This window comes from Physella acuta, unplaced genomic scaffold, assembly GCF_028476545.2.
Source record: "Physella acuta isolate Inbredline_101_S28 unplaced genomic scaffold, ASM2847654v3 ptg000932l, whole genome shotgun sequence".
Classification (NCBI taxonomy): domain Eukaryota; kingdom Metazoa; phylum Mollusca; class Gastropoda; family Physidae; genus Physella; species Physella acuta.
Window position 1 is genome coordinate 52,665 of NW_026732449.1, and position 22,681 is coordinate 75,345.

General features: G+C 33.0%; 2 protein-coding genes across 2 annotated transcripts; both read right to left on the reverse strand.

Moving 5' to 3' along the window:
• Nucleotides 1-930: 930 nt before the first annotated feature.
• Nucleotides 931-3,774, reverse strand: LOC131953592 (phospholipase A and acyltransferase 3-like). The gene is made up of 5 exons (XM_059316830.1): nucleotides 3,622-3,774; nucleotides 3,111-3,223; nucleotides 2,385-2,553; nucleotides 1,688-1,826; nucleotides 931-1,438 (listed from the first exon to the last, which is right to left on the reverse strand). Exons 2-5 carry the CDS (start codon nucleotides 3,220-3,222, stop codon nucleotides 1,316-1,318), a joined length of 543 nt encoding a protein of 180 aa, XP_059172813.1. The 5' UTR covers nucleotide 3,223; nucleotides 3,622-3,774; the 3' UTR covers nucleotides 931-1,315.
• Nucleotides 3,775-13,232: 9,458 nt separating this feature from the next.
• LOC131953585 (phospholipase A and acyltransferase 3) lies at nucleotides 13,233-22,437 on the reverse strand. The gene is made up of 6 exons (XM_059316820.1): nucleotides 22,346-22,437; nucleotides 21,643-21,779; nucleotides 20,674-20,851; nucleotides 20,063-20,198; nucleotides 13,777-13,838; nucleotides 13,233-13,696 (listed from the first exon to the last, which is right to left on the reverse strand). The coding sequence occupies exons 2-6, from the start codon at nucleotides 21,746-21,748 to the stop codon at nucleotides 13,666-13,668; spliced, it is 513 nt and encodes a 170-aa protein (XP_059172803.1). The 5' UTR covers nucleotides 21,749-21,779; nucleotides 22,346-22,437; the 3' UTR covers nucleotides 13,233-13,665.
• Nucleotides 22,438-22,681: the final 244 nt, after the last annotated feature.

A 22,681-nucleotide genomic window follows, 5' to 3' on the forward strand; every position in this document is an offset into this window, starting at 1 on the left:
TGAGAAGCGTAATTAGCAGCTCAGTCCTAACATGATGATCAGAATTACTTTTAAAATGTGTAAATTGTCTCATGATTCTTAGAGAAATAAGTTAAATATAAGTCCAGTTGTGTTCGCGTAAAGGGTTGCCCCAATATGATCTCTCTCAAATATCTCAAGTTTAGTTATTTAACAGTTATTGCTACACATCTGAATCTTATATTAGATAATTAGTCAATTAGACCATTAATGAGCATTATTCACTAAGATAGGGCGACTATTGTTTTATCATTCGCGTTAAGGTGTCAGAGAAGTTAATGACAGTAATTAGCGATAATTTGGCGTTGTCGAATTTCCGAAACATCTGGTCTTGTACGTTCAAATTTTCTTTTTCTACAGTACTTAGTACAATAAAAATTAAAACTCACATTGCTTTAACGGATTGTTAAACAAATAAAAGTTAAAACACGGAATATTTTAGATATAGCCTACATTAATAATACATTGAAAAAATTAAAACAGGCGTAGCAATCCTCATTATAATTATTTATTTTTAAAGCAAAACGACAACTACTAGTAGAAATAGAACTACTTATACTAATAATAATTCTACCACTTAAAACGTGAAGTTAAGGATAATAATACAAAAATATAATAAAAATAACATAATATTAATAATACTAAATTAATAATAATAATAATAATAATAATAATAATAATAATAATAATAATAATAATAATTATTATTATTATTATTATTAAATTTTGTCTTATTAATATTATGTTATTTTTATTATAATAATATTAATAGTAATACTAATATTAATAATAATATTAATAATGCGTAGGTGGTATAATGTTACTTGTTTGTAAAGCATTTAAAGTACATTTTGAAGAAACAAAACGACATTAAATTTGAAAAAGAAAATATCTGAAAGAAAAAAAGCTTGGAATGTTTAATTAGAATGATTGAAAAACTTTTTTAGAAAATATGAAATAGGCAGTATGTATCATCTGTAAAAATGTTATTGACATAAGAATAATTTTATACCACAATAAATATTTATAAATGCTGAATAATAAAATACTTAAGCTATGTATTATAATATATTGACTTCTTCTATAACATTGCTTTCATTATTTCTGTTTGTGTCAGGAATACAAGAGGAAGTACATGTTCTGTAACATCAAAGTTTATAAACGTTTTTTTTTAATACATTCAGGAATCTAGTAAATAACAGCTTTAGATTCAGTAATCAAACGCTGTTTAACACAAAATTATTTTATGACACATAAATCTTGTATACACCTTTAAGATACATCCTTCATCTGCGACTTAAACGGTTGGGTTTCTGTTATTACGATCTGCCCTGCTGTATCTATAAGCTACAATCCCTACCGCTGCCAATAAACCAACGCCGACACCCACTTTTCCAAGTCCAACTATTGTGTTCTGTACCTAATAATATATATCTTATATTATAGCTGATGTTCACATGCATATATATATATATATATATATATATATATATATATATATATATATATATATATATATATATATATATATATATATATATATATATATATATATATACATATACATATATATATGTGTATATATATATATATATATATATATATATATATATATATATATATATATATATATATATTTATATATATGTCTCTCAAACCCTATTATTACCTGTGTACTCTCCTCCTTGTCGTACTTGACCTTGTTGACGAAGTGCTCACAGTTTTTTCTAAAAAGGTTGTAGCTTCTATGTCCAATCATAGATTTGGCTCTCTTTAGAATCTCTTCTACATCAAATGATGGGTATTCACTGTGTAATTCATAAAGATCAACTGCCATAGCTTTTTGTACAAGCATTATGTATAGCCTCGCTTAGCAAGGTCGCTAAAAAGTGAAGTTCCCTTTTCGAACCTGAGCTGGGTGGACTCAGGGGAGCTCTACTGAATTGAGCCCGTTTCGCCAACGCTTTCAGGTTAGCAGGCTAGCGCTCAACCGCTAAGTCACGCCGAACCCAGATTACTAAACACAACCGAGCTAAAAATCATATAAACTGTTATGTCCCTTATTGTTACAGAATGTTGTAAATTTTATTTAACTTTAATAATCATCTCAATATTCTTATTTAGCAATGATATTAAATTATTTGCTTAAGTTACTGAAAAATACTTAAATATATATGTATAAATATATATATATATATATATATATATATATATATATATATATATATATATATATATATATATATCTTACAGAAACATAAAGTAGTTAACATAATATTAAAGATTACATTAATAAACGGCATGTCAGTATTTGCGTTAACATTAAACACTAATCGCACACAATATAAACAGTTATAAATATTTACTCTCTGTTAGCTATTTCAGCCAAATCATCTCCTGCCACAGTTAAAAAGTCACCCTCTGATACTATGGCCTTATCCACTGCCACACTGGCCGCTGACCCACTGTGCTTGGGTCGAATGTTGCTGGAGATCCCTCCCTCCGGTGCCGTTAGGTGTATCACCTTGTTTTCACCTGTTCATTAGTAAAATGCTCATAAACCCCTGGCATGCATTCAATTGCACCAATATTTTTAATGTGTATATCTTTTATAATTAATGGGGACTTATGATTTATTTATTCTAAAAATGTAATCGGTTAATTAAATCTGAGAGAACGAGACATTAAAAGTAGTGTTTGACAAACAAAAGAAGATATACTGTAACGTGTGTAAACTTATGGTATAGAGCAGTGGTTCTTAATCGTTTTGGATGTACCCCATCCCGTCAGTTTCACATACGCATTCACCGAACCATTTTTTTTTAAAATTATTCTATCGTCCGCACTGTCATATTGCAATCGTAGGTTACATGAGTCACGACCTTCTACGGACCCTTGAGACTGACTCACCGTAGGTTCTTCTTTCTTCTTCTTCGTTCTTAATTTTCAGTGTTGGGAGGGATCTGCCAGCGGGTTTGAACTCGAGACTTTTTTCGAATTTATCAACCATGAGCTTTACCGACTCGACCACGCCGACCCCCACCCCCCGATGGAACCTAGGTTAAGAACCACTGGTAATCAACAGCATGTACCTATGTAAATGGCGTAGTGGTAGTAGTGGTAGTATACTCCACGTTTAAACCTGACAATATCTCCAGGTTTTAACCTCCTCAGCAGCCTTTTGTTATGCTCCCTGTAAGACATTCTGTTGAGATACAAAATAATAAAGCATGTCTGTTGAGTACTAAAGAATGCTATGTTTAAATATGTTTATATTCTGTAGCACGGACAAACAACCACGATTTTTTTAATGTTACATTTCAAAACTGACATTCGTGTGTAATGAGGGTTTAAACTTTATAATAGGAGCTTATTTACAACATATAACGAATTTATAGAATAATGAATTTTAGTTTGATAAAACTACATGAATATCAAAGATTGTAATAGACTTTAGATACAAGAGAGGAATTAGAAATGTGAAGTAAGTAAAACATTTTGTTACACGTAATTTGACTATAGTGCACCATCGAAGTAAGCTGGTCTAAAGATAATAATAACATTCATTATTTTAGCTATATAAAATAGATGTCCTAGGCTTACCTGCAGACGAATCTGTGATGATTGGTTATATTATAAGAAATCTTCAATCACATAATTATTAGCACGGTTACTCCGGTTTGATTTCTTTCTTTAGAAATACTCAATTTTGTCCGCTGATTTTTCTTGGAAATGCAAGATGTCATTTTGTGAAAACCCGATGTTTACCTGAAACCCGATGTAACATAAACATCCCTTTAATTCACAACAAAAGAAAAATAGGCCAAAGTATTTTAAACAACATCGGTTTTTTTATTACATATATTGTTTCACGATCCTTTATATTGAATCTTTTTTCGCTGAATAATGTACTATCCTTGTAATTATATTACAATTGACATGCTTCTTATGCCACCTATTATTTTCATTATTTATTCATTCTTTATTATAATATACTAAGGAACTCCTCTACTTGAACACTTATACTTAAACTAAGTCAGTTCTTTGATTAGTGTAAAAAGTAATTTTTGTTAGGGGTTAGTAAACCAATGACTTTTAAGGCAGAATTCAATATTGTAATTGAAATAGCTATTCAGGCAGTATATTTATGCATACATTGATTACATATAAGCATTTCTGGTAACATGTGTCCTATGTTACATTGTTTTTTTCTCCATCTTCCACTCCCCCTCCCTAACACACTCTCTCATCGAACAGATACCCACTGAACTCAACGGAAAGATTAAAACAACGGAAACACATCACAAACACGACGTTGATTCAAAACTATAGGAAAATCCATAACCAGTGACAAGTTTGACTACACCTGGGATTACACTCTCAACGTGGATCACACTTGTATGTAAGTGGGAAAATTCAATCTATTTATAGTTTTCGTTTCCACGTCAACTCTATCAGACGCTATAAATATATTGGAGACTGTAATCGGAGACTTTGCCGTACAGTTATCACGTGCCATTTTCAGCTAGCATAGGCCTACATAATATATTTACGTTTTAAAATAACTATTTATGTTAAGTTTGCTCTAATTAACTGCTTCTGTAAGAGGTTGTAGCCTTGGGTTTTCTTGTGACTCAGACGACACAGGTCCAAACTTTTGTTAATCCGTACCATGGTACAAATCTTGTTATATAGTACAATTCTTGTTATCTTCGGTATTTGTTTATTGAAAATGTTATAGTTGAAGAAATGTTTAAAGGTTTTTTTTATACCTACTTCGTATATAATACTAAATAGATTCAAAGCACAGATTTATAGCACACATATGTTTTATCTCAATATTATTAAACGAAATTAAAATATAATTTATAATGTTAAAACTATTTCATTCTACGATCATTTATGAAGTTGATACAAATAACATGCAAGATACATTGCTTGATCAAGTTAAGTTGAGCTGATTTTAAATTCATAAAAATAAAGAAAAATATAAAAAAACAAACACAAATTTTATGTAGGTTTATTTATCATGTTTGTATATACATTATGAATTCAAATAATATAAAAATTTTGAGCACCAGGTGTGCGTCCCAGGCTATTGATATTCTTCGGTACCCCTTGAGTTATAAATATAAATTCCATATGCCATAAAGCCTATTAAGACGGCAGATAATGTAACAAGTCCAGCCGACTTAAGTGACTGTACCTAGCATCAAATAAATAAATAAATATATATACATATATATATATATATATATATATATATGTATATATATATATATATATATATATATATATATATATATATATATATATATATATATATATATATATATATAAAATTGAGATCTATGTGTTGTATGAAATCATACATTACAAAACAACGAGGTTGGCTTTTATTCAGCAATAATTAATATTACAGTTGACAAAAATTCATTAAAAATAAGTTCTGACAATTTAAGGTACTAAACAATTGTTTGTATATAGCGTAAGAATATATAGTTTTTTTTTTAATAACGGTGGTACTTTTTTTAGACTTACTACATTAATCCCCCCCCCCCCCCACCATCCTCCCTCTCTCTGTCTGCGGGCTATGTGATCAGTATGTTCAGATCTTAAAGATAGAGACTTTTGTTGAAAATAATGAGATTGATATTTTCAATGTATAAACTAATTATATTTTTAAAGAATAAAAATAAATGCACATTCGAATGTAGAAACACATTTGCAACAAGAAAAGTGTTTATGGTTGTGACAAAAACGCAAAAAACAATGGCGTCACATTAATCATATTTAAACTACGGAAAGTTGACAACACTAATGTCGTCATCTTCCAATTTTAGAATATGAAGAAATGAACTATTTAATTCAAATTTGATTTAGATCTATAGATCTACTTATCAAGACTTTGCTATAAAATTTATACAATTTTCTCAGTCAAACCTTATTTAAATAATTTTTTAAAAATATATAAATTCCATTAAACAGCTGGGCTTTTAACGGAATCATTCAAGTCTCTTAATCAGTGTGTCCATTAATGTGGTGTTGTGTTGACTAATTATGTATATTAGATATAATTGGTTTTAATTTTTATAATAAGTATTTGTAGCCTATTTTATTTTAAATGTATCGGATTTTTAGCTGTTCAATTATTTCTTTGCTTTTTCGCTAATATCTTTCAACGTGTAGTAAAGAACATTACGTTTTGACCAATAACTATTTTATAACTTTATTTCTTCCAAACAAGTAAAGTTTAACATTAAAAGACTAATTCACGTGAATTATGGCTAGTTTCGTTATATGGCACTAAACCGTGTAGGCCTGCTTGATCTGTTATCGCATCGTCTGATCAAAACATGTTCGATTAATGTTATGGATTTTACAAATTAGGGCGTCACATCTTGAAGTATAATGTTTTGTATGCCAAGAAAGCTCTGAATTTTAAATAAAAACGAAAAGGAAAATATTTTAAAAAATAAAAAAATAAATAAAAAGTTAGGTGCCAAAAGGTCAATAATGATAAAAACGTCATTCCAGGGGCGTAGCGAGGGGGGGGGGGGGGGGGGGCGGGGGGTGCTGCGGATCGCACCGGGTGACACCATTCCACCTTCTGGGTACACCCTGAAATAAAATACATAAAATAAGCCACTAAATTAACATTTTAAAAAAGTCCTTTTCATATAGAAGTAGCTGACGAGCATTTTTTTTTTCATTTTTACAAACGGCAGACATTCATTTGTCAATGTTAAAGAGGCAAACTTGCATTGATATCTTGACCGGTGGTGGTAAAATGTGAATTCCGTAAATAATTCGTCGAATTCATAATTCACATTAGCACACACCAATATATATATATATATATATATATATATATATATATATATATATATATATATATATATATATATATATCTTTTGTAAAGATTACCAGAGAGCTAAATGTCACCTACCTGTAATGGATTATCAGAGCACTAAACATCCCCTACATGTAAAGGATTTCCTGAAAATTTAACATCACCTACCTGTAAAGACTACCAGAGAACTAAACATCACCTACCTGTAAAGATTATTATCAAGCTCAGCATCATTGAGCTTGTCCACATTTTATTCTGATTCTTGGATTCTTCAAGACATTACTATCAATCTGAAGCTGAAATTTTAAAGCATCAAATCTTTAAGTTGATAAAAACATTGTTCAAAATTGATTCAAAAACACAACCAAACAAAAACACAATATCAATTTATATAAGCACACGTTAAAGTAGGTTTTTTTTAAATAAATCAAGTGGTGAAAGCGATAACAAATATTTTAAAATTTAACGTATGTAAACTCTAGTGCGCTTTGTTTTGTTTGTTTATTTATTGACTATAGGTAATTACATAACTTAATAATTATATGTAATTTAAAAAATCTATACAAACTGTTCATAGGGTTATGCCGACCAGTAAGTTGATTAATTGTAATTATAAATCAATTTTAAGGTATGTTTAAAAGAGCAGATGGGATTGGGTTGTTTATAAGCATTGATAATTTAAATATTAACACAACGTCCCATTCTATCCCAGAGCTCTAACCTTTCATTAAATCCATGGGGCAGGTGAAGTAGAAAACATTTGTTTTGTGGCTGCGGTGTGTAACGGAATACTGTGGTCAGCACTATGACGAGCCACCTGCTCAAATATCAGTTGGGTGGCCTCAGTGGCGTAGGCAAGGGGTGGGGTTAGGGGGGGGGGGTTCATAACCCTGGCTACGCCACTGGGTGGCCTAAGATTACTAACATGGCTAATGGACTTCATTAGGACTCGATCCCGGAATCAGAGCTTAAAATGATCAAGTTGCCAGTCAACATTTCTACAGTTAACATGGACAAAATTGTGTCCTTTTATGCGTTTCGCTTTCAGCTGTTTAAAATATTAAAACAATTGTTTTTTTTTAAATTTTAGATAATTATTCTAGATTTTATCCCTAGAACTAAAAAAATATATGAGACAGCAGTTTGTTTATTAATTGACTAATTGTAATTTTACTTACACGGGATATTTTTAGTATTAGAAAAAAAAAGATGAAGTGTTTGATCATTGGCAAATCGTCTTTACGTCTTTTCTTCTTCTTCGTTCTTAATTATTAGTGTTGTAGGGGATCGAGATTTATCTGCCAGTGCGTTTGAACTCGAGACTTTGTTCGAATTTATCCTAGAAGAGTGGCTGTCCCCAGCTAACGAGCCTCATCTGCCCGAGGGTTCGAACTCGAGACTTTTCGGTTTAGCAACCATGAGCTTTACCGACTCGACCACGCCGACCCCCAACGTTTAACTTCTAACACGAAAGTAGAAATACGTATAAAAAACTTGAAATAGTTGTAAAGTGAAAACTAGCCAAATAAATACCAGAGAACAAAAAAAATGGTATTTAATAAGTTAAGTTTTCCTTGCTCTTATTTTTAACGAGTTGATTTCCCAGGCTGTTTCATGGTCCAGATATCTGATTGAAATTGCAGTGGGTAAAACGTTGTTTAGATAAATCCACCTTTTTTAAACCTTTGTTTCTTGTTAGGTGAATCACATTGCTCTCACATGTGGAGGAGCGAGTTCATGTTTTTATCTAAATACAATACAAAATACAAGTGATGGCAAATTCAAACCTTATCATGTTTATTCCTGTGAGCGTCGGGTTTGTAAATACATAAATATGACCAGGTATACGTAAAATATTATACACTTACCAATGTATAATTTATAGCGTAGTAGTCTAAATGACATTCTGTTATGTATATATATATATATATATATATATATATATATATATATATATATATATATATATATATATGTATAAATATATATATATATATATATATATATATATATATATATATATATATATATATATATATATATATATATATATATATTTGTATGTGTATGTGTATGTGTGTGTGTATTAATACAATACAATCTATATCAAAATAAAGCACATTTTTTACATCTGGTGATTGATATAGCTTGCCAATTACAATAAATATATAATGTATAAAGATATAACTGTTAACCCTAGAATTATGTATCCTCGGTATAGTTTTTCATATGTTAAAATTGAGGCTGAATAAAGAGACGTGAGAGCGGTGTTTAGACTACGTTGGGTTTTGGTCAAGTCAGCCATGAGAGCGGTAATTAGCGGTGTTTTAAAACATTTTTGGTTTAAAAAAGTCATTTATTGTCAAATAGTATCTAGCGTACCATGGTAAATATCTATACATGTAATGGTTTAATTCGCAAATAGGATGTCAGATAAAACTTTTTAAAATCTTTATATCGTCCGCGTAGCCCTACCTGGTAGATTTTGTAATAAAGTTTATTAAAGCATGGTGAGTGGCGAGAATTGATGTTAAATACAATTAGTGAATTGAGACGAGAATTGATGTTAAATACAACTAGTGACTGCAGACAGCTGAGCCAAATGTGGGTAAAATTGTAAAAATCTGCACTAATTTTTTGTGATTCTGAAATTTGGCTTTTTAGCATTTTAATTCTTGATATAAAATTAATGAATCAGAATTGCAAAATGGTGTCATTATGTAAAAGAAAAAAAAAACTCTTGAAATCGTCCATTTTACCTTTCAAACCTGAATATCTGGTGCTGTTGAGATAAAATATGAATGACAAAAACACAACTAATAAGTTCAAAAGTAAAATGAAATTGTTTAATGTGTAAAAAAAACATGAAACATTATGTTAATTTATGCAATAACTACACACTTTAAAATGTGCACAATATGTTCATTTAAGTATCAATATGTTTTTCCATCTATTGCTTAAATAAAAAATTCTACAATAATATTTAAATCGTCAACATAAGTTTTGTTTTCTACTGTGCATTATAAATCGTATGTGTAATGAAGTGTATTTGGTTTCAATGTCTGTGTATCCTTCCAAATTAAAATAAACAACAATTGGATTGGTTATTGTTTTAACGTATTAGTTTTTAATAAATTTATCACATTTTGGCTTGGAAATCTAAATATTTTTCTCTTTGCATTTGAGTATTTTAACCATGATGATAACCATTTAACCATTTTCTTGCATTTGTAATTTTTTCAATATCTACTTAAATATTTTCAAGAATTGTGTCATTATGAACTGAATACAATTTTCTATTTTGTAATTATTTTTAATTAAATTGCTGTCAAAATAATAAAGATGTGCATATACTTGACGTTATTCAGTTTATTCAGTTTAACATTTAATTGGTTCAGTTATGATTATGTCATGTAGGCACTTTGAATACTCATTAACTAATAAAATCGATGTGATCAGATAAACCAAAAACAATCTTGATCATGCTGCCGTTTTTTAAAGTTACAAGTTAAGTGATATAGTTTGATAAACAGTAAGTAGCGAATAACAGTTTAAGTAGATTGACATTGTCCCCCTGAATTAAGTCAATATGTGCTCTTATAGGGCTGGTAAGTAGGACACCAACCAGTTCTACGGCTCAATAAAACCTGCATGAGCCATAGAACTGGCTGGTGACCTACTTACCAGCCCTATAGGACAGAATATAACCCTGAACATGTGGACAGCAATAGGTAATTTGTTGAATAATAGAAATAAAGACAAAAATTATCGATGTGGAAGAAGATGATTTAGAACCAAGGGAATTTGGTTGGGAAACAGAAGCGTCGTGAGCGGGGGTGGGGGGGGGGGGTGCGGACCACACCGGGTGACACCATTTAGGGGGTGACATCAAGACAAAAAAAATGTAAGATATATAGAATAAATATGTTTTTTGCCAGTTCAATATTTTTTAACTCTAAATATTTAGAACATAATCACGATCGCGACAAGGTGGAGGGGGGGGGGGGGGAGAGGGGGGCGGCGACGACACAATGACGTAAACATGCAAACTTTAGAGAAAACAATGCTACAACCGACTGTAGATAATCATCATTAGTATTAACAAAGAACAAGTTAAAGCTTTTACCGGGAAGGGGGGGGGGTGATACCAAGATGCATACTGCAAAATTTACAGATAAAAAAAGGGGGGGGGGGGGGGGTGACACCATGAGGTGCAGCTCCGGATGACACCCGACCAAGCGACGTCACTGTTGGAAATACTTGCTCTACTAGTAATGTAGAAAAATCAGATGTTGCTTTAATTTTATTTGAACGTTTTGATGATAAGTGTCTTGTGTAGTTCATACCAAATGTGTAATACACAAGGCAGGGGCGTAGCGAGGGGGGGGGGGGCGGGGGGGTGCGGACCGCACAGGGTGACACCATTTAGGGGGGTGACACCAAGGCAAAAATAGCAAAATATATAGAGAAAAACTTGATGGGGGGGGTGCAAATCGAAAGTTTGAGAGGAGGGGGGGGGGAAACGAAAACTTGAAAGTTTGTCCCCGGGAAGGGTCGCAACGCCTTGGGGGGGGGGGATGACACCATTAAGTGCCGCACTGGGTGATACCCGACCTCGCTACGCCACGGACACAAGGTCATAAGGAACATAAATTTAGTCGAGCATAAAATCAAACTGAGCATCCGTAGGTTCTTAAAAACATAAAGAACAATAAATCACAATCTGTAGAGGCATTTTTAAAAGTAGAGGGATATAACATTTCGTAACATCTACAAGTGTAACAAGTATGAATGAAATAAAGACAACTTTACTAGTATTCAGGAAAAATAATTCACTTTGGATGTTGCAATTATTTTTCTGTAGTATTCTCCCCTCTTCTCAAATCTACCATATCTAACTTGAAAACAGAGAATTTTTATATAAATAAAATAGCTAGATTTTTTTTTTTTTTTTTTTTTGTAATTATGATAAAAAGAAAATGCCCATATTTTAACTAAAACATTATTTAGGCCTATCCAAATGAAATGTTTGAAATCATGCACTATACGTGTATTATAACTCACTTGAGTCTACAATTATATAACAAAAAATGTGTTGTTTTTTTTTAAACTAGCAAATACTTTTGAGTTTGAATCCAGGTTTGAGTCCTTTAACCGTCCCTGAGTTCACACAGCTCTGATGTGTCCCGGACTCAATGTTATGGAAAGTAAAGTGGTAATCTATCTATATATATATAATCCTCTTCTGGGCGCCGTTAGAAAACAAGCTGCAAGCGCCTCCTTGCAGTCCCCTCTCTTTCTCTCTATCACTATCACTACCACCCCCACCCCCACATTGTCTGGTGAGTTGTGGTCACGCTAAATGTTTACAAAGCTAAATGTTTACAAATCGTAGAGCCGTAGAGCCGGGTTTCTATTAGGGGCAGATAATTTAGTTCGATTTTAAACTTACAGGAGGTAACTAAGAAATAACTAAGAGGAGGCTGCTTTCACGGAGGGGGGGGGGGGGGTGTAGGGTCGGGGTTAGGGGAAAGGGGGTGGGGGGTTAGTGTTTTAAAGCAAATATTTTCAGTGGCAGCATTGGTACTGTCGAATTCACAAATTATGAATTACTGAAAAGTAGAAAATAAAACAACTAAATAGCGGCGTATGATACGCTGCGGGTCGGCTCGTATATATAATTCTCTTCTGGGAGACGCTAGAAAACAAGCTGTAAACGCGCTCCCTACCATTCCCACCCCTACATGGTCTTAGTGAGTTGTGGTTCACGCTATGTTTACCTTCGTGGAGTCGGGTTTAGTGACGGCTATTTGGGGCAGATAATTTAGTTTGAAACGATTTTAAACGTTGGAGGGGTGGGGGGAAGGAAAGGGGGGGGGGGTATGGTTCTTAACGAGCTACTTATAGTATTTTAAAGAAATATTTTTAGTGTCAGCGTTGGTACTGTCGAATTCACAAATTATGAATTACTGAAAATTAGAAAAAATAACAACTAAATAGCGGCGTATGTTATGTCGCGGGCCGGCTCGTAGTGATAATTTCTCTTCTTATGCCGAGGTAACAGAAACAGGTGAACTCTACTTCCCTTGCCTTATAGAACGTCAGGTTCAAAATGGAACTTTCCGTACTTATCAAATACTACTAGTTGTAGACAGTGTTTTTTAATTGGTATTACAGATTCCTGTTTTTCCTCTTATTTGAAAAAAAGTATAGTATTTATAGTGTATGAGTGCTGATAGTCTGTGAATTGCTAGTGTGTGTATATATATATATATATATATATATATATATATATATATATATATATATATATATATATTATATATATATATATATATATAACACTCAGATGAGGTGATGAGGTAGAAAGAAGACCTCGGCTAATTAAGCGCAACACAAACACTATTTTTAAAAAACTCGTTGTCTGAATAGTCTGAATACAATGCACGCATCAAGAAACTATCTCACCCACCACATCAACATTCCTATAAGTAAAGCAGCTTCCAACGTTAGATGTCATTAGCTGTTGTAAAATTACGGACAGACTTTTGAAATCAACCCCCCCCCCACCCCATATATCCTCTAACACTAGTTATTTAGAAAATTAAACTGCTTCTAAAGGTAAACATGAGAACCGTGTACATTGCAAACACTAGTTGTGGTTAAATTTATCTCCATCAGTCTCTAATAATGCAATTTGATCACTGCGGTCTATAGTCTTGATTGAAGAAGTAAGCTCTCTTTATAAGCTCCATGTTTCCCAGTTCCAGAACACTCTTACGCTGCAAGGCCATCATATTTGATTAGATACATCACTCAGCGTACTGGTCAAACAAAAATATAATTTATAAAGAAGTTTAGGAAAGTGCAATCTACAATAAACAATTTAATTAAATGAACTTACTTCGATGACGCAAGTACTATGCCTGTAATATGTATTGAAGGATTACGCTTTATATTCTCAACCTTAAAAAAAAACAAAAACAAATATAATAAACATTTATTACAATAAGATTTTAAATGCACGGAAAATAAGGGGAAAAAAAGGTTTCCATAATTGTATTAATTTTTAAAACGATATATAATTTCAGAAACATTTGTTTTTCGGTGTTTTGAGTTTTCTTTTTCATTTGCAGGATTTACTTTTGTAAAGAGTAAAGTAAAACAAATTGTGTTATTGCCAAGTTTTTGAAAAAAAAAATATTTCTTTTATAATCATAACTGTTGAAACCAACAGACAACGTATACCTAAAATTGAATAATTTTAAAGAAATAATGCATAATTGAAACCATTGCAACGTACAAGCTTCGTCAATTAAAATCCTGCATTTTGAATTGGCATTTTAGTATATTTTTTACTACTACATGATTTTTGACTAAACAATGTAAAATAAAATTAATTGGATGAGCTTACAGTTCTTTTTATAAGATTGTATTTAACTTGTTTCCTCTTCCAGTCTATCTGCCGACAGTCTGTCGACATATATCGAAACGCTCGAGCAAAGTTTCGTGCACTTTTAATTTTTGTTGTTGAAATATGCGGTTCAAAGTTGACAAGTGAGTCAAAACATGAAGATAATGCAATATGACCAGAGGCGTAGCGACCCTTCACGGCGCAAACTTTCAATTTGGCGCCCCCTCAAATTTTTTATTTGCACCCCCCCCCCCTCACACTTTCGATTTGCACCCCCTCAAACTATTTATAATGAAGCTAAAATGACATTTTAATTTCTTTTTCCAACCCATTTTTGCCCCACCCCCTAAGGTCGGCGCCCGGGGACATATGTACCCCCCCTCGCTACACCTCTGAATATGACATTAAATTTGACTTAAATGAATTAATTAAAATGTTATCCAAATTAGTAGGCAGACTTCTCCAACTGAGAGCCGAACGTTTTCCTGAAAGACACTTGCCCGAATGGTGCTCGAAAATGTTAATATTAGATAATAAAAAATATTTCCAAATAGGCAATCGTAATCAATTCAAGTTTGTAATTTTGACAATCAACTATTCTTCACTACTAGGCATGCTGCCCAGCTTCGCTTAGGCTTTCGAAACGTTGAGAATTTGAATGCTTAATTAATTCGCCCATATAAGGCGCCGGTCAGTCGAGGTCAGTTTTTACCCCCTCATCGTAGACTTTTCGGCCAACCGGCCCCCGTGTTCTGTCGCCCCAAGGCAAGATCCTGCCAAATTTGAAGCGCCTGCGGCGCCGGGAAGTGCCCTATCGGGCACCCGACAACTTAGCTTTATAGATCATCTAGATCTAGATCTAGAATCTCTAGATCTAGATGATCTAGAATCTCTAGATCTAGAATCCAAATAGATAAAATAATTTTTTTAAGTTTAGGCCGAGAAAATCGTATTGTATACATTTCATAGCGTACATAGCTCTAAATCATATTTGAATGAAATAGTTCATTTTTTAAAATTCTAAACTCGGAAGATGGCGTCATCAGTTTCGTGCTCTTGTTTTAGTTTTTTAGGAGTAAACAATAAGCGACGTCATTGTTAAATGCGTTCTTGTCCCAAGTTTATACACTTTTCCGGTTGCATAAATAATACTGTTTCTCTTTATTCGAATACGCCTTTATTTTTTATTTTTCTTCTTTAAATAAAATTGTGGTTATACATTTAAAACATCTAACATATTATTTTCAACAAAAGTCCGTAAAAAGTTCTTCATATATCGCTGCCGATTCTGACGTGATGTCCGGCGAAAATTTTTTGCGGACAGACAGAGAGAGAGAGAGAGAGAGAGATGTGCGAACGTGGCCCATTATAGATTTAGATTATACGCGCGTTATCATGTTCATTAGGTGCGCAATAGTTTTTAGTCATGCAACTCTAATAAAAATCAAAACAAAAAATGTATAAAAAACGTTTTAATAACAAGCTAATATGTAATAATGCACTAAAAAGTAGAAAATAAATTACACTACTATTTAGATAACTATAAAGAAAAGCGTGGGTCACTTTAGTACCTTTTGAATATGTTTACTAATATACTATTAAAATAGTAGTATATAATTTATTTTCTACTTTTTAGTGCATTGTTACATAAAACTTGTTATTAAAATGTTTGTTTATGAATTTTTGTTCAGTACTTTAAAGGTTATAAATTTACAAAACAGTTGCATGACTAAAAACCACTGCGCACACTAATGAACGTGATGACGCGTGTATAATAGTGCGTAGGAGTTGGATGTATTAATTAATACATAAAACAAATAATAAGGTAACCAATTAAGTCAAATTTAGCTTCATGTTGCATTGTCTTCATGTCTTGACTCACGTGCCAACGTTGAATAAATATGTTAGCTATAAGTGTCAAAAATTTGCTCGGACGTTTCGATCTAGACTGACGACAGACTGACGACTGACGATAGAACGAGATAGAGAGTTAAATAAAAGCTTGAAAAAAAATAAAGTACTGAAAAACAAATTCATGATTTTTTTTTCATAAATAACATTTTAATAACAAGCTTTTATATAATAATGCACTAAAAAGGAGAAAATAAATTATACAGTACTATTTAAATAAATATAAAGAAAAGCGTGGTTCATTTTAGTATCTATTGGATACCTTTACTAATATTTAGGAAGAGACTTACGCTTTGTTTATAGTTATTTAAATAGTAGTCTATAATTTATTTTCTTCTTTTTAGTGCATTATTACATAAAAGCTTGTTATTAAAACGTTTTTGTATGATTTTTTTAGTACTTTCCATGTTTTAGTTTATTTACAATAGAGTTACATGACTAAAAACCATTGCGCACCTATTGAAAGTGATAACGCGCTATAGAACGTGATGACGCGTGTGGAGTAGTTGGATAGGACTTCCTACTAATTTGGTCAATTTTTTTTGTTAATTCATAAAAAAATAATCAGGCGACCAATTAAGTCAAATTGAATGTCATGATGCATTGTCTTCATGTCTTTGCCCACGTACCAATTACGAACCGTATCTGTCAGTTAGACGTGCCTGCAATTTCGCTCGGGCGTTTTGATCTAGACAGACTGACGACAAACGACTGACAACAGACAAAGGAAGTGAGTTAAATAAAAGCTCGTAAAAAAGTTTAAATAACAAGCTTTAAGGTAATAATGCACTAAAAATTAGAAAATAAATGATTGTCTGTACACATAAAATAATAAACTATTTAAATAAATAATTACTAAATATTAGTAAAGGTATACAATAGATAATATATTGACCAATACTTTTCCAATAAATTTCTTTATAATTTATATAGAAGTGCATAATTGTATATATTTAAAGAAAATAATTTCTTTTCCTCTATTTGCGCATAATTATATAAAAGCTTGTTATTAAAACGTTTTTATAAATTTTGTTCAGTACTTTAAAATTGTTACTACAATAGAGTTGTATGACTAAAAAAATTTGAGCATCTAATGAACAGGAAAACTGTGCGTGCGTAGAGCTGTAAATTATACTAGAAATTAGAAATTTTAAAAAATGTTTTAAAACTGTAATAAGTGTCCAACTAAGTCAAATTAAATGTCATGTTGCATGTCATTGGGTCTTGACCAATTTGCTAAGTTTCAGATACATTAGTCAGTAAAGTTCGAAACTGCGATCCAGACAGACAGATGAACACAGGAAGCAAGTCAAATAAAATCTTGCAATAAGAAGTTCGGTTCTCAGTTTCATAATTGTATACGTTAAAACTATAGCATACATATCCTGTCAAGATGAGTATACAAATGTCGACTGTTTTCAGAATCCCCCCATTTGCCCCCCCCCCCCCCAACCATTTACTCGAGGAATTAGCACGAGTAGGTTGAGCAGAAGTTATGTATGAAGGGCTTTGTGTATTTGGTTGATGCGCTGGTGTAATGGGTGATTAGCTTAGTACAATACGATTACTTCAACCCTGTAGGAATGGCAAAAATATTTAGTGGTTTGTGTGGCGTGGTGTGCTTGGTTGATCTGCTGGTGTAATGCATGATTAGCTTAGTACAATACGATTACTTCAACCCTGTAGGAATGGCAAAAATATTTAGTGGTTTGTGTGGCGTGGTGTGCTTGGTTGATCTGCTGGTGTAATGCATGATTAGCTTAGTACAATACGATTACTTCAACCCTGTAGGAATGGCAAAAATATTTAGTGGTTTGCGTGGCGTGGTGTGCTTGGTTGATCTGCTGGTGTAATGGGTGATTAGCTTAGTACAATACGATTACTTCAACCCTGTAGGAATGGCAAAAATATTTAGTGGTTTGTGTGGCGTGGTGTGCTTGGTTGATCTGCTGGTGTAATGGGTGATTAGTTAGTACAATACGATTACTACAACCCTGTAGGAATGGCGAAGACATTTAGTGGTTTGTGTGGCGTGGTGTGCTTGGTTGATCTGCTGGTGTAATGGGTGATTAGTTAGTACAATACGATTACTACAACCCTGTAGGAATGGCAAAAATATTTAGTGGTTTGTGTGGCGTGGTGTGCTTGGTTGATCTGCTGGTGTAATGGGTGATTAGTTAGTACAATACGATTACTACAACCCTGTAGGAATGGCGAAGACATTTAGTGGTTTGTGTGGCGTGGTGTGCTTGGTTGATCTGCTGGTGTAATGGGTGATTAGTTAGTACAATACGATTACTACAACCCTGTAGGAATGGCAAAAATATTTAGTGGTTTGCGTGGCGTGGTGTGCTTGGTTGATCTGCTGGTGTAATGGGTGATTAGCTTAGTACAACACGATTACTTCAACCCTGTATAAGTGGCGAATATAATGCGTGGTTTGTGTTGCCTGGTGTTGAGGAAAATGACCATTTTCAAATGTGATGCTCGGTCGTCTAGTAATGGGAAAATTTAATTAATACTAACCATTAATAATTTTAACAATTAAAGTTAGGGGTAGTTTAGGACGTCCCGATGGAGGTAAGATGTGGTCTGAACAAGTCGACCTTTCTGGATGGGTGTGTGCTTTTTTTGTGAACGTCATGAATGAAGGTGTCCGGTCAAAAAAAACCTGTCAACCCCCCCCCCTGGACAAAAAAAAACCCGCGACATGTGTTCAATGGGAACAAATGCCAACGCAAGTAGCATTCTGAGCTTGATAGCAAATTCACCATCAACTTGGTAGAGTTGTTGAAGGCCAGAGTCCTGTATTTTTCTGTATATATTTTGGCTAAGATGGAAGAAACATCCTTTTACCTCACACTCTGGAAATACCCTTTGAACACTTTTTATCACAGCCATTTCAAAGTCAATCATAATAGAAATTGGTTGCTGGTTTGTGTTTAAGAGCGTTAGTTGCTGTAAGAGTGCTGTGTATGTTTCCTGTGTTTTGTTTTGAAGTAACGCATAAACACATGGAACAGTCCGTCCATTGACCAAGGCATGGACGGTGTGTACAATTGTGAAAACAATGCAGGAGCTATTTTGAATAAACCATACATAAACTAGTGCTGATTAACCCCCAATAACCTCAGGTTGTCCTTGGTTCCAAACCAATTCGATTGAACAAACTCCATTCCAGAAATTTTACGATTTGTCGAGAAATAAATTTGATGTCATATTTTTACCATTCTTCAGTGTGTCACGGTGGATTGAACCAAGCTTCCGCCGGTGAATCCCTCACATCTTTTGTATTGTTAAAAATGTGTGGCTTTGATCCGCACGGCTCCAACAGGTGTATGACCTATATCTAAGGTGTTGTCGGTGCCCGATCTTTGATCACATACAACCAAGGTCACACCTTGACTTTGTAATAGCATGCTTTTATGTAGAAACTCCTTTGTTAGTCGTTAAAAAAATTACATTAATTTAATTTAATTTCGTTTTGTTTTTCTCATCATCGTTATTATTTCCTTATATAAACCTCAGTCGGGGGGTTAATATCCAGGAGGTTTATGTCGCGGGTGGTATTTGTTCAAGGGGTTCATGTCGGGGGGTTTATGTCCAGGGGGTTTATGTCCAATGGGGTTTTTGACCGGACACCTTCATAAATGAATTGACTTTTCTATAAAATAACAGGTAAGTTGGCGGCAGTTCTTGTGTGTGAAGACTGGATGTAATACTTGTGGGGTGGAATCTGTGGGAGATATGTTTGTGTGGTTAGTGCAGACGATGTACCGTTTTCCAATGGGAAACTGGGTCGTCTAGATACAGTTAAAACACATTTAAAAATTTATCTATGCTCAGAACAATGAAAAAAACTTACTTGCATACTTCTTTTTAAATTGTATTTCATGTGATTGACAAAGTGCTCACAGTTGTACTTCAACAGGTTGTAGTGATGTACACCTATTTGTGCTTCAGCTCTCTTAATTACTTCACTTTCATCATCAAACGGCTCACTGAAAGTTAGTAGGAGTTTTTTATAAGCGATCGGATAAAAAAAAACAAGTGAAGTGGTTCCTGGTTTCTCTTTCGTTTTCTCTCTTTCTCTCTCTCTCTCTCTCTCTCTCTCTCTCTCTCTCTCTCTCTCTCTCTCCACCCCATGCGAATGGATATCTCTGTTTCATTAATTGATCTGATCTCTGAGTAACTCATTCTCTCTCTATTTCTCTCACTCTGACTTTATATATACATATATATAAAGATATAAAAAGAATTATATATATATATATATATATATATATATATATATATATATATATATATATATATATATATATATTTATATATATATATATATATACTATACATATTATGTAATGAGCGTTATAATTTATTTCTACTGGTTTTGGCCCATCCTCGCCTTAATCGGTGTGTAAGCCACCATTTAGATTGCACATCATTGTATATTGTTATTTAAATCTTAAGCCTTACTTTATATTAGCGATGCTAATCAAGTCTTTGCCTGCAATTTCTAATAAGAGTTCCTTTTTCACCTCGCCAAATGTACATTGTAAACAAGTTGCTGCTGCCATAGATCCACTTGATAAACCACCTGATGATATGCCACATATATGTGATGGACCAACTAAATGAATAGCCATCATATCACCTATAATGAAAAAAAAAATATTTCTGGTTTTGTCAATCAGAAAACACAACACATTAGTAAGATATTCACCCCTTACCCGCTATGCAGGACGCCCAATTAACGGATGCTAAGTGCTAACTCTGGGTTAGGGTTAGGGTTAGGGTTATTGACGAAAATCTCACCCTCTCTAGCGCCACCCTTAACAATTTTTTTTCACAGAAATCTTTTTTGGAGTATCTTCTACAACTCCCCGAAGTTTTCTGGCACTAGGATGAACGGTGTCGGGCCAAAGCCGAATTTTATTATTTTTTTACATACCGAATATAGATAAAAATTGAACTCTCCCGGGGCGCCGCCTTTGCAAGAATAAAAGAGATTTTTTTTTGCAGAAACCTTCCATGGAGAGTTCATATCAACTCCCCAAGGTTTGACGGTGATCGGATGAACGATGTCAAACCGCAATCGACTTTTATTTTTATATACCGTAATTAGAGAAAAAACAAATCGCGCGGTCGCTGGGGTGCCACCCCTGCGAATTTGAAATTTTAATTTCGCAGAAACCCCCCCAGGATGGAAGGTGTAGTAATGCTTAAAAGACACGCACACACACAGATATACATTGCTTTATATACATTATATATAGATAAATGTGTATTTGCACAAAGCAAATCTCTAAAGATACACTAAATTCGCACATTAATTAAAACTAATACTGTGATAAACATAAATGTAAGCTTATGATTAATATCACACATTCTCATTGGCGTTTTTTATATTATATTTTTTATTCCTAATGTCAGATAATTACTTACCAATGTATAAGGCGAAATGGAAATAGCCTTTATCCCTCTCTATCCTCACAATATCAGCTCGCTTTAATCGTGGTATTAACTTTTCGTTTTCTTCCCTATACGACATTCTTTTGAATCAGCATGTCCAGTGAAGGTTGCTACCACAAATCAATTAAATTTATTACATTGGGATTTTTGTGTGTAGATACTCAATTCTATTAATAGTTTATACACATCTGGAGTTGGTAAGAAGACACAAGAACCATTTTCTTCTGCACATGACTGTGAGTTCGTTCTAGTTGTGTGTGTGTGTGTGTGTGTGTGTGTGTGTGTATTGGTTGCTCTGACCTTTGAAATTTAGCTAGGAAAAATTATATATATATATATATATATATATATATATATATATATATATATATATATATATATGTATATATATATATATATATATATATATATATATATATATATATATATATATATATATATATATAAATTTATATATATATAGTCCTCCATTATGCAATGTATTATATGACAGAAAGTAAGTACCTAAACTCAATTAGTACACAATACCGAAAAAAATATAATTAATTTAAAAAAATAAAAACTAGTCTAGACTTTTAAAAAAATTACATGTAATCTCCTTACAAAACACAGCTTTAAATGTAACTTCAACAAATAAAAATGTCTAAAAATAAATTTCTGGTCAACTTCACATTACCTTGGAATTAACTGTGAGAAACATGGATGAATAGAATATTCGTAAATCGACAAATTTCCAACTGAGGTGGTAGGAGCTCCTTTGGTAACGGGTGAACACGTAATGGATAAAAATAGCTGGAAAACCATCATGCACGGTGCAGGCATAACGGAGGAGAGCTCGATGTAGGTGTAGGCTAGAAGGCTAACACACATGTGTTCCTATCTCTAGGCAGCAGCGTAAAAAATGCAGACATAAGGTTGGGTATTGAGCGCATGAGAAATAAAAGCTAAGTGATTGGCTTTTAATCAGTTAAATATTGCTGTTGCCAATAATTCATTCACGGAGTTAAATTTA